The sequence below is a fragment of the Condylura cristata genome, unplaced genomic scaffold (genome assembly GCF_000260355.1).
Source record: "Condylura cristata isolate star-nosed mole 26May11 unplaced genomic scaffold, ConCri1.0 scaffold00015, whole genome shotgun sequence".
NCBI lineage: Eukaryota > Metazoa > Chordata > Mammalia > Eulipotyphla > Talpidae > Condylura > Condylura cristata.
In genome coordinates this window covers 2,726,720-2,738,874 of record NW_004567116.1, presented here as the reverse complement: position 1 = coordinate 2,738,874, position 12,155 = coordinate 2,726,720, and the positions used below count along the sequence as shown (strand labels likewise).

The window sequence follows — 12,155 nt, the reverse complement described above, 5'->3', positions numbered from 1 at the left end:
GGGCCATGTGCGAGCGCCGCAGGGAGGCGGGCGGGAGCGGGCTCGAGGCGAGGTGCGGCCCGGGCTGGCCCTGTTCACGGTCGGGACCGGGTCGAGAGCCAGACGGGCCAGGGTCTGGACGGGATCCGCATCCAGGTCTCAGTGTGCCGGCCTGGGGCAGGGTCCGCCTCGGGTTCGGGCTGCAGGTCCTGGCAGGGCCAGGCTTGGGCTGCGACCCTGTCCCGGCGCAGGTTCGACCCGGCACCTGAGCGTGCCGAAGTCCTGGAGGCGGGCCGGGCTGGAGGATGCGGCGGGTTTCCCGTTGAGGAAGGGGCTTTGAAGACCACGTGGGGGCGCTCGAAGAGGCCTTGGGCCACCCTCCTCTCTGGGTCAAAGGTCACAGCACCGGCAGGGGAGAACTTCCTCCTCCTTGGCGCTCCCCATTCACTTCCTGATAACCTGATAGAGGTCTCCCGGGGCGAAGGGGGAGGGGAGGAATAGCAACTTTGGGCAACTTCCCGTAGGTGTGCGCAGGTTGGGGGGGGCGGGGCGCCCCGGAGGTAGAGGACTCTGCGGCAGCTGGAGAGTAAGATTGAATGTGCTGGCGGGGGAGAGGGAGGGAGGGGGTGCAGGGAGGTGGAGCCGCGCGGGCTGCCCGCCGGGGTGCCTGGGATCGGGCATGCTGGGGCAGGTGGGGGCAGTGTGTCAGGTGTGGACAGCTCTGAATGTGCTGCCCCCAAGGGCCTGTGTGTGTTGCGGGGGCCTGGGGAGAGTGCAAGAATGTGAGAGTTGATGTGGTTATAAGCCTTGCGTGTGACTGTCTCTGGGGTGTGCGCTTCGGGAGGAGTGTACCAGTGGGAAGACCAGTGGGAACAGGAGTGGAAACCGCAGTGTGAGGGTGTGAACACACGTGTGAGCACACCAACTGCCCTTGGGTTGGGGTGCCTCTGGGCTCTTGAATGGAGGATCCCCAGGGGAGGGGGAAGCACCAGATCCTCGACATTTGGAGAAACCTGGAGAAGTTTTGGTTTCCAACTGGGAATTCTGGGTAGGGTTGAAGGTTACTCAGGGGCAAAGGTTACCCTGCTCCCTGCTCTGGGTGTGAGCAGAGGGTTTCCAAGCCTTGCCAGGGACTCCCAAGTGGGAGATCTGCAGTCAGTTATTGGCCCTGGAGGCCCTGGAGATCTGTTCCCATGGCAACAGCAGGGGGCCCCTCTTTATGGGCAGCCCTTTCTTGGACTCTGTCCCCCCCTCCTGGCCTTTGCTGAGCCTGGAACCCTGGCCCCAGGCCTGGGGTTGCGCAGCCAGGGTGGCAGGGTGGTTCTCCCCCCCCCACCGCACACTGCTTCCCTGTGACCTGCCGGGTCTCTTCCCACAGGTGACCAGCGTCATGTCCAGCCAGGTGGTGGGCATTGAGCCACTCTACATCAAGGCAGAGCCAGCCAGCCCCGACAGTCCGAAGGGTTCCTCGGAGACTGAGCCCGAGCCTCCTGTGGCCCTGGCCCCTGGCCCTGCACCCACCCGCTGCCTCCCCGGCCACAAGGAGGAGGAGGATGGGGAGGGGGCTGGGCCTGGCGAGCAGGGTGGGGGGAAGCTGGTGCTCAGCTCCCTGCCCAAACGCCTCTGCCTGGTCTGTGGGGACGTGGCCTCCGGCTACCATTATGGTGTGGCATCCTGTGAGGCCTGCAAAGCTTTCTTCAAGAGGACCATCCAGGGTGAGCCCCCACTCCACTCAGGTGCCCTTTGCTCTCTGGCCTGGTGCTGAGATGCCCATTGGGTGCACTGCTGGGTGGCTGCAGGCCCGGGACTGCCAAGGTACCACTGGGGTGGGAAGCTGGTATTCCCCGGCCCTCCTGCTTCCCAGCGTGCCCTTCCCTTCCACGTTAAAGTCTCCAGGGTGTGTGGATGGATAGGACGGGGGATGTGAGTGAGAACTTGGGGTGCCCCTGGGGTTTCTGGATACTGTAGATTTAGCCCCTTCCACAGTGACTCAAGGAAAGCTCCTGGCAGCCTCTGGCTGCTCCGAAATTTTGTTCTTGCTTCTGGCAGTTTCTGACCTTTCACCAGGTAGAAGCCAGCTTTCCCTTTGTGTTGATTTCTCCGAAGTACCAGCCTGGGGCATGTTTTCATAACTAACAGAAAGGGGCTTTTATCAATTATATTTCAGCCTCTAACTTTAAAAAGACTTAACAGGTGCCCCTATTTGCAGCATTTATTACTTTTTTCTTACTTGAGCTAGCTGAGGTCAGCTCAGGCCACTGGGGACATGGCTGTTACTGTTTTTTGCGGCCCTCTGGTTACTTTGGGGCTATCACCTGCATGACTTTTGGAAAATATTTCTTGCGTGTTTTCCCTGTACTTGGCACTGTGCCCTTTTATGATCTCATGATCTCAGTTCCTCCATGGCAGCCTAGAAAGTGCCCACCCTCAACCAACTTGAGGCCAGAGGAGTTTGGGAGACTTTGTTAGAAAATGGCAGATTCAGGGCTCTGAACTTGGAAATGCCCCAGCGCTTCCTGCACTTCTTACTAACAGCTGAACTTCGGTCAGATGCCTCACGAAGGATTGTGACACTCTGGCGAGGCCTGACCTGGCGAGACCCACGGGCCTGCCCCGCTCCCTGCTCCCCCAGGGAGCCAGCAGGTCTGGGGCCGGTGTCTTCGGCCCACCCTTGAACCCTTCACCCTCTGTTGACTCAGTTGCCAAGTATTTCTGGAGCACCGGTGTGGGGTAGTTACCATTAATAGAGCTCGCGGTGCCGTGAGCCGTGCTGAACGTTTGCCTCAGTTATGCCTTGCAGTGCTTGCAACCACCTTTGTAAAGAGGAGTTTTTATCATCCCGTTTTTACAGGTGGGAAAACTGAGGGTTTGAGAGCCTAGGTCTGGGACTCGCCTCAAGCGATTTATGCTGTAGCAGAGGGGAGAGGGAGGAAGCAACTCTTCACATAGAATGATTATATTGCGAGTGGAATGATTATATTGAGAGTGGCCTGAGGGGGTGGGTGGGGGGGCTGTGGCTCTGGAGGGCTTCCCTGAGGAGGTGTCTGAGCTGAGCACATAAGCCTGAGTAGGGTGAGGAGAATGCACTTGGGTGCTGGCGACTGATTGTGGCTTGCAGTTTCTGGGGTAACCCAGCCTGCCTGGGCTGGGGGAGAGCACTGTGCATTCACTTAGTGACTTCAGGCACCCACTGGGTACCATGCCCTGGTGGCATATTTGATGGTACTGTGGACGAGACACCAGCAGGCAGTGGCAGAAGTCTGGCGATGTCTGCAGAAGATGGGTAGGCAAGGCAGGCCTCCCCGGGTGACGCCAAAGAGCTGAGCAATAAGGGGGTGGCATGTCCTAAGTCAGGGCCTGTTGGAGGAGCCCGGAGGAAGCCAGTGGAGGCCCCCCCCCCCCCCCCCGTGGCAGAGTACATGGGACATGGGGGAGGAGCTGGGAAAGAGGGCAGCAGCAGGGGAGGCCTCACAGGCTACAGGGGGTTCACTCTGAGCAGGGAAGCAGGGGAGTGACAGGGCAGACCATGGTCAGTAGGCCTCTCTGCCCGTGTGTTGAGAACTGGAGGAGGCAAGGTGGGGGGAGGGGGCGGAGCGCCAGGGCTAGTGTTAGACAGTGGGGGGCACCTGAGTGAGTAGGAGGTGAAGCCCACCAGGATTTGTCAGCAGCGGGGGTCCGCTGTGAAAGGAATCAGGTCTGCTACATTTCTGCTGGGCACCGGGGCAAGTGGTGTTGCACTCTGGGGGGGTAGATGAAGGCTCCACTTGGGGGGCATCAGGCACCCCGAGGCAGTGCTGGGTTCTTCAGGGGAAGGAGCTCAGAGATGCGCGGAAACCAGAGGTGAAGGGGGACGCCAGGAGGCTTAGAAGCAAAAGCCGAGAGTTTCTAGAAGAGGGTGATTGACCTCTGCGGTGCCCCTTTGGGGTGACTGAGATGAGAATTGAGCATGGCACGTAGCACACAGTACTTACATGCCTGGGAGGAGGCTACAGCCCGGGGGCGTGGTTTGACGAGTGCAGCCTGGCCCCCTGGTCCCAGCCCCCCCCCCCACTGCCCACTCACGCACTCCTGCTCTCCGCAGACCAGTGCTTGCCCGGGTCGAGTCAGGGCTCCCTTGTCCACTGGGCCCCCAGCAGGCCCTGCGAGGCCGCCACTGGAGCCCTGCCTCTTCCTGGCAGGGAGCATCGAGTACAGCTGCCCGGCCTCCAACGAGTGTGAGATCACCAAGCGGAGACGCAAGGCCTGCCAGGCCTGCCGCTTCACCAAGTGCCTGCGGGTGGGCATGCTCAAGGAGGGTGAGCACAGGCTGGGGCTCGGGTGGGCAAGCCTGGGAAGTCCTGGTGGGGCGGGCTGGGCAGCAGGGCTCGGCAGAGGCAGCCTCCCCTAGTGCCGCAGACACAGGCCTGTCCTCTGATTTAAGGGGTGCGTCTGGACCGTGTCCGGGGTGGGCGGCAGAAGTACAAGCGGCGGCCAGAGGTGGATCCACTGCCCTTCTCAGGCCCCTTCCCTGCTGGGCCCCTAGCAGTGGCAGGAGGCCCTAGGAAGACAGGTAAGATCACTGGGGCTGTGGACCTCCAGGGCTGGGGTGGGCCTGGGGCACGGGCCTATGAGGCACCATCCTGAGGATGTCGTTATTTTGTGTACTGGGACCCAGGTTTTCTTTCTCGTTCTCCCAATTCTGCCTTAGGCCCTGAGAAAAGGGAAGGGCTTGCTAATGACCAGAACCTGTCTCCTCACAGAGCAGGGGACAGTAAGGGTACTTCGTGGGGGAGAGGTGTTGGACACTGGCTGGCCAGTGGCCACTGAGGCCACAGGGGGCCAGCTGGGAAGGTGCTTGACCCCGAGGGGCCTGCAGAAGTGACTCTTCCAATTGTCACTGCAGCTCCGGTGAATGCACTGGTGTCCCATCTGCTGGTGGTTGAACCTGAGAAGTTGTATGCCATGCCCGACCCAGCGGGCCCTGATGGGCACCTCCCAGCTGTGGCAACCCTCTGTGATCTCTTTGACCGGGAGATCGTAGTCACCATCAGCTGGGCCAAGAGCATCCCAGGTAAAGGGCCTGGATGATGATGTGGGGCTTCCCAGAGGGGCCAGGCAGGCAGGCGCTGGCGCACTGACTCAGCCAGGTCTGCTCCCCACTGTGCCCAGGCTTCTCGTCGCTGTCGCTGTCAGACCAGATGTCAGTACTGCAGAGCGTGTGGATGGAGGTCCTGGTGTTAGGCGTGGCCCAGCGCTCACTGCCACTGCAGGACGAGCTGGCCTTTGCAGAGGACCTGGTCCTGGACGAAGAAGGGGCCAGAGCAGCTGGCCTGGGAGAACTGGGGGCGGCCCTGCTGCAGCTGGTGCGGCGACTGCAGGCCCTGCGGCTGGAGCGAGAGGAGTACGTCTTGCTGAAGGCCCTGGCCCTGGCCAACTCAGGTGAGTCCCTAGAGGGCAATGACAGGTTAAGGGCCTCCAGTTTTAACCTTGGTGGTAGCAGTCCCATCTTGCAGTCAAGAAAAGACTTAGGGCCCTCCCTGGTGGTGAAGTGGGTTAAAGCGCAGCACTGCAAGCTAGCCGAAGCTGATTCCCTGCAAGTTCAACCCCCTGAGGTGACCCACTCTTTGCATTGGGGCAGACCTCTCCTGGCCCGCTGCTCCCCTCAGTGTACTGTCGATCGGCCTGTTCTGCTTCCTGCTCTGTCTCTGGTGAATCCTCTCACCACTCTTGCACTTCTGGCTTGTACCCAGTTCTGTATGCATAAAAAGAAAATCTTAAAAAAAAAAAAACAAAAAACTTAGGGAAGGACAGTGACTTACTTAAAAGTCACAAAGCCAGCCAAGGACAGGAAGCACATCTAAGATGTAGGGTCCTAGAGCCGTATAAAGTGGAAGGGTGAACACGTTAATGGGAGGGAGGGTGGGGAGGACAAGAGGTAGGCAGGAGCAGGGAGGGGGACCTCAGCCAGCCCATCAGCAAACCCATGTCTGGCCCCTTGTCCCCATTCTGCTGCACCAAAGTGGACAGTAGACGTGGGCTCTGCTTTTGCTTTTTGGAGCTGACTCACGTCAACAGCTCTCTCCTGTCTCCTTGCAGACTCTGTGCATATAGAAGATGCTGAGGCAGTGGAGCAGCTTCGGGAAGCTTTGCACGAGGCCCTGCTGGAGTATGAAGCTGGCCGGGCAGGCCCTGGCGGGGGTGCTGAGCGACGGCGGGCAGGCAGGCTGCTGCTCACGCTACCGCTCCTTCGCCAGACAGCGGGCAAAGTGCTGGCCCATTTCTATGGGGTGAAGCTGGAGGGCAAGGTGCCCATGCACAAGCTGTTTTTGGAGATGCTTGAGGCCATGATGGACTAAGGCAGGGGGTGGGCAAGGGTAGGGGTGCTGGCAGGACCCGCCCAGCATGGGGTCAGCCCTAAGGGGGCAGAGCTGAGGTCTGGGCAGTGCCACAGCCTGCTGGCAGGACCAGGGCAATATCATCAGTCCCTGGGAGCAGGCCCTATGCCCTCCCCTCCCCGGGGGTGTTAGAAGCTGGGAATGTGTGTGCCCACACTTGGCACAGTGCTGCCCCTAGCAAGCCATAATGTGCCCCCAGAGCACAGGGGGCCTTGCGGAAGCCATAGGGGGCTGCAGGGGACGAGTGCGGGGCAGAAGCCTGATCTCAGGGAGGGAAGGGAGTGGAGGCCAGAGTCTCCCAGTGGGTGATGCTTTTGCTGCTGCTTAATCCGACCCCCTCTCCAGAGCAGAGGGGAATGGAGAGCAAAGGCCCCTGCCCCCTTCGCTCCTCTCCTCATCATTTGCATTGGGCATTACTGCCCCCCCTTGAAGCAATAACTCCAAGCAGGCTCCAGCCCCTGGACCCCTGGGGAGGCCAGGGCCCCCCCACCCCATCAACTTCCACCCAGCCTCCTCAGGGGGCAGGGAGAGCACTGCCTCCATGCCCTGCAGAGCAATAACACTATATTTATTTTTGGGTTTGGCCAGGGAGGCGCAGGGACATGGGGCAAGTCAGGGCCCAGAGCCCTTGGCTGTACAGAGACTCTATTTTAATGTATATTTGCTGCAAAGAGAAACCGCTTTTGGTTTTGAACCTTTAATGAGAAAAAAATATAATACCGAGCTCAAGAACACTGCGTGTCTGATGTCACTGGGTCAAGGGCTGGAGATACAACAAGTAAACACGACAGACAAAAACAAGGTCACAGAAACGGTGCCTGGCACAGTTATGCCTCGGTCTCCTCATCACTCAGCAGCATGTTGGGGATCCCGCGGCTAATGGGGAACAGGCGTCCAGACTCTGGGCACTGCAAAGTGCCCTCCAAGACTTCCACCTGCGGGGAAGAAGGGAAGCAGAGCTGAGCACTGGCCACCTCGGTGCTGCAGGTCTGCGTCTGGGGAAGCGAGCGAGAGGCCGTCCTCACCTCCAGCAGCACGTGGTGCATCTGCCTCAGGAACTTCTCATCCTGCTCATAGCCCTGAACCGGGCCTTTGGGCACCTCGACCAGATGCAGCTGCGGGCAAGAGGCGTGAGTTACCCTTGGGCATCACCGCCCAGGGCCCGCGCGACGCTCGGGCCGGCGCAAGGGGCGGCGGAGAGGGCGCCCCGGGTGCGCAGGGGAGGAGGGGGTCCTCACGGTTTCGGCCGCCTCCAGAAGCGCCGCCCACTCCACCTTGGGAATCATACGCGCCACGAAGTCCGGGTTGAACTCCACAGGGTTGATGCGGACCTCGGTGGCCTGCGGGACGGGGGGTTCAGTTAGGCAGGGACCGCACCCGGGGTACCCCCTCCCACCCCGCGAAGGGGCAGAGGCCGCCGTGGACCGGTACCTGGAGGCGCAGGGGGAAGCCCCGAGGCCCCACCCCCCGCACATGCGAGCTCAGCAGGTTGTGGGTGAGCAGCTTCATGTCGGCACAGCGCGCTCTCGCCAGGCCGGAAGCGGAAGGCAGCTCGTGCGCGTCACTTCCGGGGCCGCGCCACTCTATCCTATCGGATCGCTGGGAGGAGCGGAAGCGGTGAACTTGCTGGAACATCTCCTGCCAGCCGGGGCAGAGGCGTTGGATCCGGTCCGCTCCGCTCCGCTCCCGCGCTGCTACCAGCAGCATCTGGGAACGCGGTTGCTACGGCGCAGGCCCAGTAGTTTCCGCTGCGCCAGACCGCAACTCGCCAAATCATGGTCACGATGCAGGGTCCGTTATTGAAAGCAAAAAAAATGCTTTACTCCTGTACACATCCCTCCCTTTCATTTAGGGAACGTAAATACTGCCCCAGATCTATCAACTAGTCTCGACCCAGCGGCGTCCCATCCTTGCATGCAAATAAGCTGCACGCGGCCGGAGGCCCCGCCCACTCGTGACTGCGCCAGCGGCCCCGCCCCTAATGTAAATGAGCCCGTCCCGGCTGCCCCGCCCCCGTGCCCTCCCACGCCTGCGTAGTCTGGGCGAGGCCCCGCCCCCGCGGGCTGGCGCGGTCGCTGGCGCCCCGCCTGTCGCGCAGGGGCGGAGCAGGGCCGTGGTGACTTAGGGCCCCGTCATGCTGCTGCTGGGACAGCACCTTCTGGGCGGCCGGGCGGGCACGGTATTCGCCCGGGCGGCCGTCGTTGAGTGTGCGTCGGCGGCGAGAGCGGGCGGGTACCTGAAGAGAGGCGCACTGTGGACATTTGGCGGGGTCCGCGGTTTCAGAAGCTCCGTCGCAGCCATGGCCCCTATCAAGGTGACCGCTGGCCCGGCCAGGCATGTTCCTACCTCACCCTCTGCCTGCCTCCCCGAGACCCGACTCGCTTTTCTGGGCGATTCGCCCTCCTTTCTGTCCCCGGAGCCCTGCACACCGCCGAGGCTCGTCCCGCCGGGTCCCCAGCATCCCCAGCATCCCGTGCCGGCCGCCCCAGTGCTGGGGCTTGGGGTGGGGACGCTCCAGCCGGCCTGACCCTAAGCCCGGCCCATCCCGGGAAGGGTCGTTAATTCCCGGTAGTTGGTTACCATGCCCTCCCCAGCCTTCACCGTGCTCTGCTGCCCTCTCTCCCAGCTGCATTGCCAAACTCTTGGCCATCGCGCTTCACCCCATCATCCGAAGCAATGTTGATGCACCCCTAGGTTGTCTCCCACTTTCCACTCCACCCAGGGGTAATTCACACCATTCTGTGAATCCCTCATCCGTGACTTCTGGAGCCATTTCTTCAGCTCCGTGACTACTGCCCCCCACCCCCATTCTTCTGATACCTCCTTTCTCCTGCTCCCCACCACTGGGTTTCTCAGACCTCCCCACCCCCTGACTTGCCCACCCTTGGCTCTTCTCCAGCCTTACACTCTGGGTAGACCTGTCCGCCCCCTGAACGGAGTAGGAACCTGGGCGCGCTCCCCTGGCTTTCTCACCTGATGTTACCTCCCTTTTCTCTTCTTGAAGTAGGGATGCCCCAGTCCTGTCCCTCCCTTTCCTCTCTTCCTGCCCATTCTTCCCACTCCCTTCTGGGAACTCAACTGTTTACTCAACTCCTTGCGAAACTTGAAACCCAGGAGGCCTTTTCTCCCTTTTTGTGGTCACCAACTGCCAGGAAGAGGAATAAAGCCACCTTGAAACCTGGAGGATGTGGGGTAACAGGCAGCGGCTGGCAGAGGGGCGCCGGCAGGGTGGCCCTGCCGACTTTCACTGCTGCTGGTGTCTGCTCTGGTGCCAGGCGTGGCCCGCCTTGCCCAGGCCTGGGTGCCGCCTGGCCTGGCTCACCTGCGTCGCTCCTCTAGGTGGGAGACGCCATCCCGTCGGTGGTGGTGTTTGAGAAGGAGCCTGGGAACAAGGTGGACCTGGCAGAGCTGTTCAAGGGCAAGAAGGGGGTGCTGTTTGGAGTCCCCGGGGCCTTTACTCCTGGCTGTTCCAAGGTGAGCCCTACCCGTTGGCACTCAGCACTTGGACAGTGGGTCCGTGTTGTCCGTCGGCCTCCCTGTGGCCGTGGTGCTGAGGCGCCAGCAGTGACAGTGTTGGTCATGTGACAGTAACCAAAGCAAATCCGAGAATCCCTGGAGGGGTAGGCAGTTGTACCAGGAACAGGAGAAGGGGGACCCACCCTTTGGTGCCGGGCAGGGCAGGAAGGACGGGTCAAGCAAGCAGACCATGGGAGGCCTGTGGTCTTGACCACAGGGCCCTTCCACACGCATCTGGACTTCCTAGTGAAGGGGCAAAAGGGCAAGTAGAATAACTGGTGTGAGGGTGCTGGAGGGGGGGCAGGGCGAGCTGCTCGGCCGCCATCCTCTCAGCTTCTGTCTCCCCTGCTCAGACACACCTGCCAGGGTTTGTGGAGCAGGCTGGGGCTCTGAAGGCCAAGGGTGTCCAGGTGGTGGCCTGTCTGAGTGTTAATGATGTCTTTGTGACTGAGGAATGGGGACGAGCCCACAAGGCGGAAGGCAAGGTGAGGTGTGGGTCCTGGTGGGGGGGGGGGGCTGGGGGCCGCCCAGGAGGCCTCTCCTGTGACCTTTACTCTCTCCTCAGGTGCGGCTCCTGGCTGACCCGACGGGGGCCTTTGGGAAGGTGAGCGCAGCCCTCTCCCTGCCAACACACCGGTGGTTACTGCGCTGGAGCAGGGCCTTGGAGGCTTGGCCAGTCGGGGGGCGGCAGGGGCTCGTCTCCTTCTGGTCCCCTTCCTACCCATTCCTCTGCTCTCCTCTTAGGCCACTGACTTGTTACTCGATGATGCTTTGGTGCCCCTCTTTGGGAATCAGCGGCTGAAGAGGTAGACGTGGGAGGGTCTTCCCCTGCAGTCCCCAGCCCTGGCTGCCTGGCTGCTCCTGACCACTCCCCCTTTCTGGCAGGTTCTCCATGTTGATAGACAATGGCGTGGTGAAGTCCTTGAACGTGGAGCCTGACGGCACCGGCCTCACCTGCAGCCTGGCCCCCAACATCCTCTCCCAACTCTGAGCCCCATGCCCGGACAGGCTCCTGCTACCTGCTCCTAGTCTGCCTGCCCAGCCAGGCACAGGCCCCAGCACTGCCTTGGTGGCGCCACAGTTGAAATCTCGGCTAGATTTCCACAATAAATATTCTAGATAACATCTGCCTCCTCCTTGGGATTATGGCTTTGCTAGGGGCCAGGCCTCAGGGCAGGTACAGACAGCTGCCACCTGAAGCATCTGGGCAGGGCTGAAAGGACCTTGGTTTAATTAAGGGGCGGTCAGGGAAGGTCTTTGGAAGGAGGCGTTAGGCAGCATGTCAGCCTGCAGGCTGAGGAAGGTCAGTGTTCTGGGGAGCCAGGGAAGGAACAGTGGTGCAGAGCGAGCCCTGTGGAAGGGACCAAGGCAGATAAAAGCTGGGCTTGCTCTCATACCCTGAATTGCTCTGTGGGGACCTGTGGGTCTCTTAGATCGTACACCCCAGGGCAGGGACTTAGGGTCCAGGCATCCCTTACCCAGGTTGGGCTCCCGCCTCGTGGCTCGCTTAGACGCTCCAGAAGCACACCTGTTCCAGCACGGGCTCTGGCGTTAGTGGAGGCGGTGCTGGTTCAGTCCAGGAGGGCGCCCTGGGAGAGGAGTCTACTGGGGTCAGAGGGCTTGAGGCCATGTTTGTTGAGAGCAGGCAGCTAGAGTGGTCAGTAGGCCCCTGCTGGTTCCAGAGCTCCCATGGGAGGGCAGACAGTACCCTCCTCTGCCCCCGTTCTGAGCTGCCCCTGCTGCTCCTGCACAGCCACTTGAGAGGAATTTAGGAGTGGGGCCCCAGGGCAGGTCGGGGGTTAGGCCTAGCCTAGAGCCTTGCCTAGCCACCTGCAGGGCTGAGCCCCTGGGCCACCCTCTGAGAGGTCATAGAGGAGGTCACAACCCTGAGGCAGTGGGACCTGGTGGCCAAAGGTTTGGAGGGTGGAGGAGCCCCAGGCTGCAGCAGTGGAGAGTTGGGGGCATGGGGAGAGGAGGCCCCAGTGAGCACCCTGTCACTACGCCAGCACCTCAGGCCACTGAAGGGGTTCCGCCTGCACTGCTTGTGCAGGGGAGCTGGATCGGGGTACAACTAGGGAGAGGCAGCTGGTGGGCAGCTTGGGGAGTGGTTGACCAGTAATGTCTAGGCGATGGGGATGTGTGGGTGGGGGCGGGTGGTTGGGGTGGTGTCCAGGGGGTGGGGTGCTCGGCAGGGGCCAGCCTTCCTTTTGCCACCATCCTTCACCCCTTCAGTTCTGTCCCACAACTTGCTACCCCGCGGGTCCTGGACTGGGGCAAACAGGGCCC

General features: G+C 61.4%; 3 protein-coding genes across 3 annotated transcripts; 2 read left to right on the top strand and 1 right to left on the bottom strand.

Annotated features, from left to right (window-relative positions):
* The first annotated feature begins 1,356 nt into the window (after nucleotides 1-1,356).
* Nucleotides 1,357-7,082, top strand: ESRRA (estrogen-related receptor alpha). Its single transcript, XM_004682669.2, has 6 exons — nucleotides 1,357-1,694; nucleotides 4,158-4,274; nucleotides 4,400-4,528; nucleotides 4,862-5,029; nucleotides 5,128-5,397; nucleotides 6,055-7,082. The coding sequence occupies exons 1-6, from the start codon at nucleotides 1,370-1,372 to the stop codon at nucleotides 6,312-6,314; spliced, it is 1,269 nt and encodes a 422-aa protein (XP_004682726.1). The 5' UTR covers nucleotides 1,357-1,369; the 3' UTR covers nucleotides 6,315-7,082.
* Nucleotides 6,369-8,252, bottom strand: TRMT112 (tRNA methyltransferase 11-2 homolog (S. cerevisiae)). The gene is made up of 4 exons (XM_004682668.2): nucleotides 7,785-8,252; nucleotides 7,592-7,693; nucleotides 7,379-7,468; nucleotides 6,369-7,288 (listed from the first exon to the last, which is right to left on the bottom strand). The coding sequence occupies exons 1-4, from the start codon at nucleotides 8,058-8,060 to the stop codon at nucleotides 7,181-7,183; spliced, it is 576 nt and encodes a 191-aa protein (XP_004682725.2). The 5' UTR covers nucleotides 8,061-8,252; the 3' UTR covers nucleotides 6,369-7,180.
* Nucleotides 8,253-8,434: 182 nt separating this feature from the next.
* On the top strand, nucleotides 8,435-10,994 carry PRDX5 (peroxiredoxin 5). Its single transcript, XM_004682667.2, has 6 exons — nucleotides 8,435-8,667; nucleotides 9,693-9,827; nucleotides 10,223-10,354; nucleotides 10,435-10,473; nucleotides 10,614-10,675; nucleotides 10,755-10,994. Exons 1-6 carry the CDS (start codon nucleotides 8,488-8,490, stop codon nucleotides 10,858-10,860), a joined length of 654 nt encoding a protein of 217 aa, XP_004682724.2. The 5' UTR covers nucleotides 8,435-8,487; the 3' UTR covers nucleotides 10,861-10,994.
* The last annotated feature ends 1,161 nt before the right edge of the window (nucleotides 10,995-12,155 follow it).

Excerpts from the sequence above, each read along its gene's own strand:
- ESRRA (XM_004682669.2), top strand. The coding sequence starts at position 1,370 with ATGTCCAGCCAGGTGGTGGGCATTGAGCCACTCTACATCAAGGCAGAG. Across the intron at positions 4,275-4,399 it reads GGTGGGCATGCTCAAGGAGG|GGGTGCGTCTGGACCGTGTC; the intron begins GTGAGCACAGGC and ends CTCTGATTTAAG. Across the intron at positions 4,529-4,861 it reads AGGAGGCCCTAGGAAGACAG|CTCCGGTGAATGCACTGGTG; the intron begins GTAAGATCACTG and ends TTGTCACTGCAG.
- TRMT112 (XM_004682668.2), bottom strand. The coding sequence starts at position 8,060 with ATGCTGCTGGTAGCAGCGCGGGAGCGGAGCGGAGCGGACCGGATCCAA. Across the intron at positions 7,694-7,784 it reads GCTTCCCCCTGCGCCTCCAG|GCCACCGAGGTCCGCATCAA; the intron begins GTACCGGTCCAC and ends CCCGTCCCGCAG. Across the intron at positions 7,289-7,378 it reads TGCACCACGTGCTGCTGGAG|GTGGAAGTCTTGGAGGGCAC; the intron begins GTGAGGACGGCC and ends TCTTCCCCGCAG.
- PRDX5 (XM_004682667.2), top strand. The coding sequence starts at position 8,488 with ATGCTGCTGCTGGGACAGCACCTTCTGGGCGGCCGGGCGGGCACGGTA. Across the intron at positions 8,668-9,692 it reads CAGCCATGGCCCCTATCAAG|GTGGGAGACGCCATCCCGTC; the intron begins GTGACCGCTGGC and ends TCGCTCCTCTAG. Across the intron at positions 10,474-10,613 it reads CGACGGGGGCCTTTGGGAAG|GCCACTGACTTGTTACTCGA; the intron begins GTGAGCGCAGCC and ends CTCTCCTCTTAG.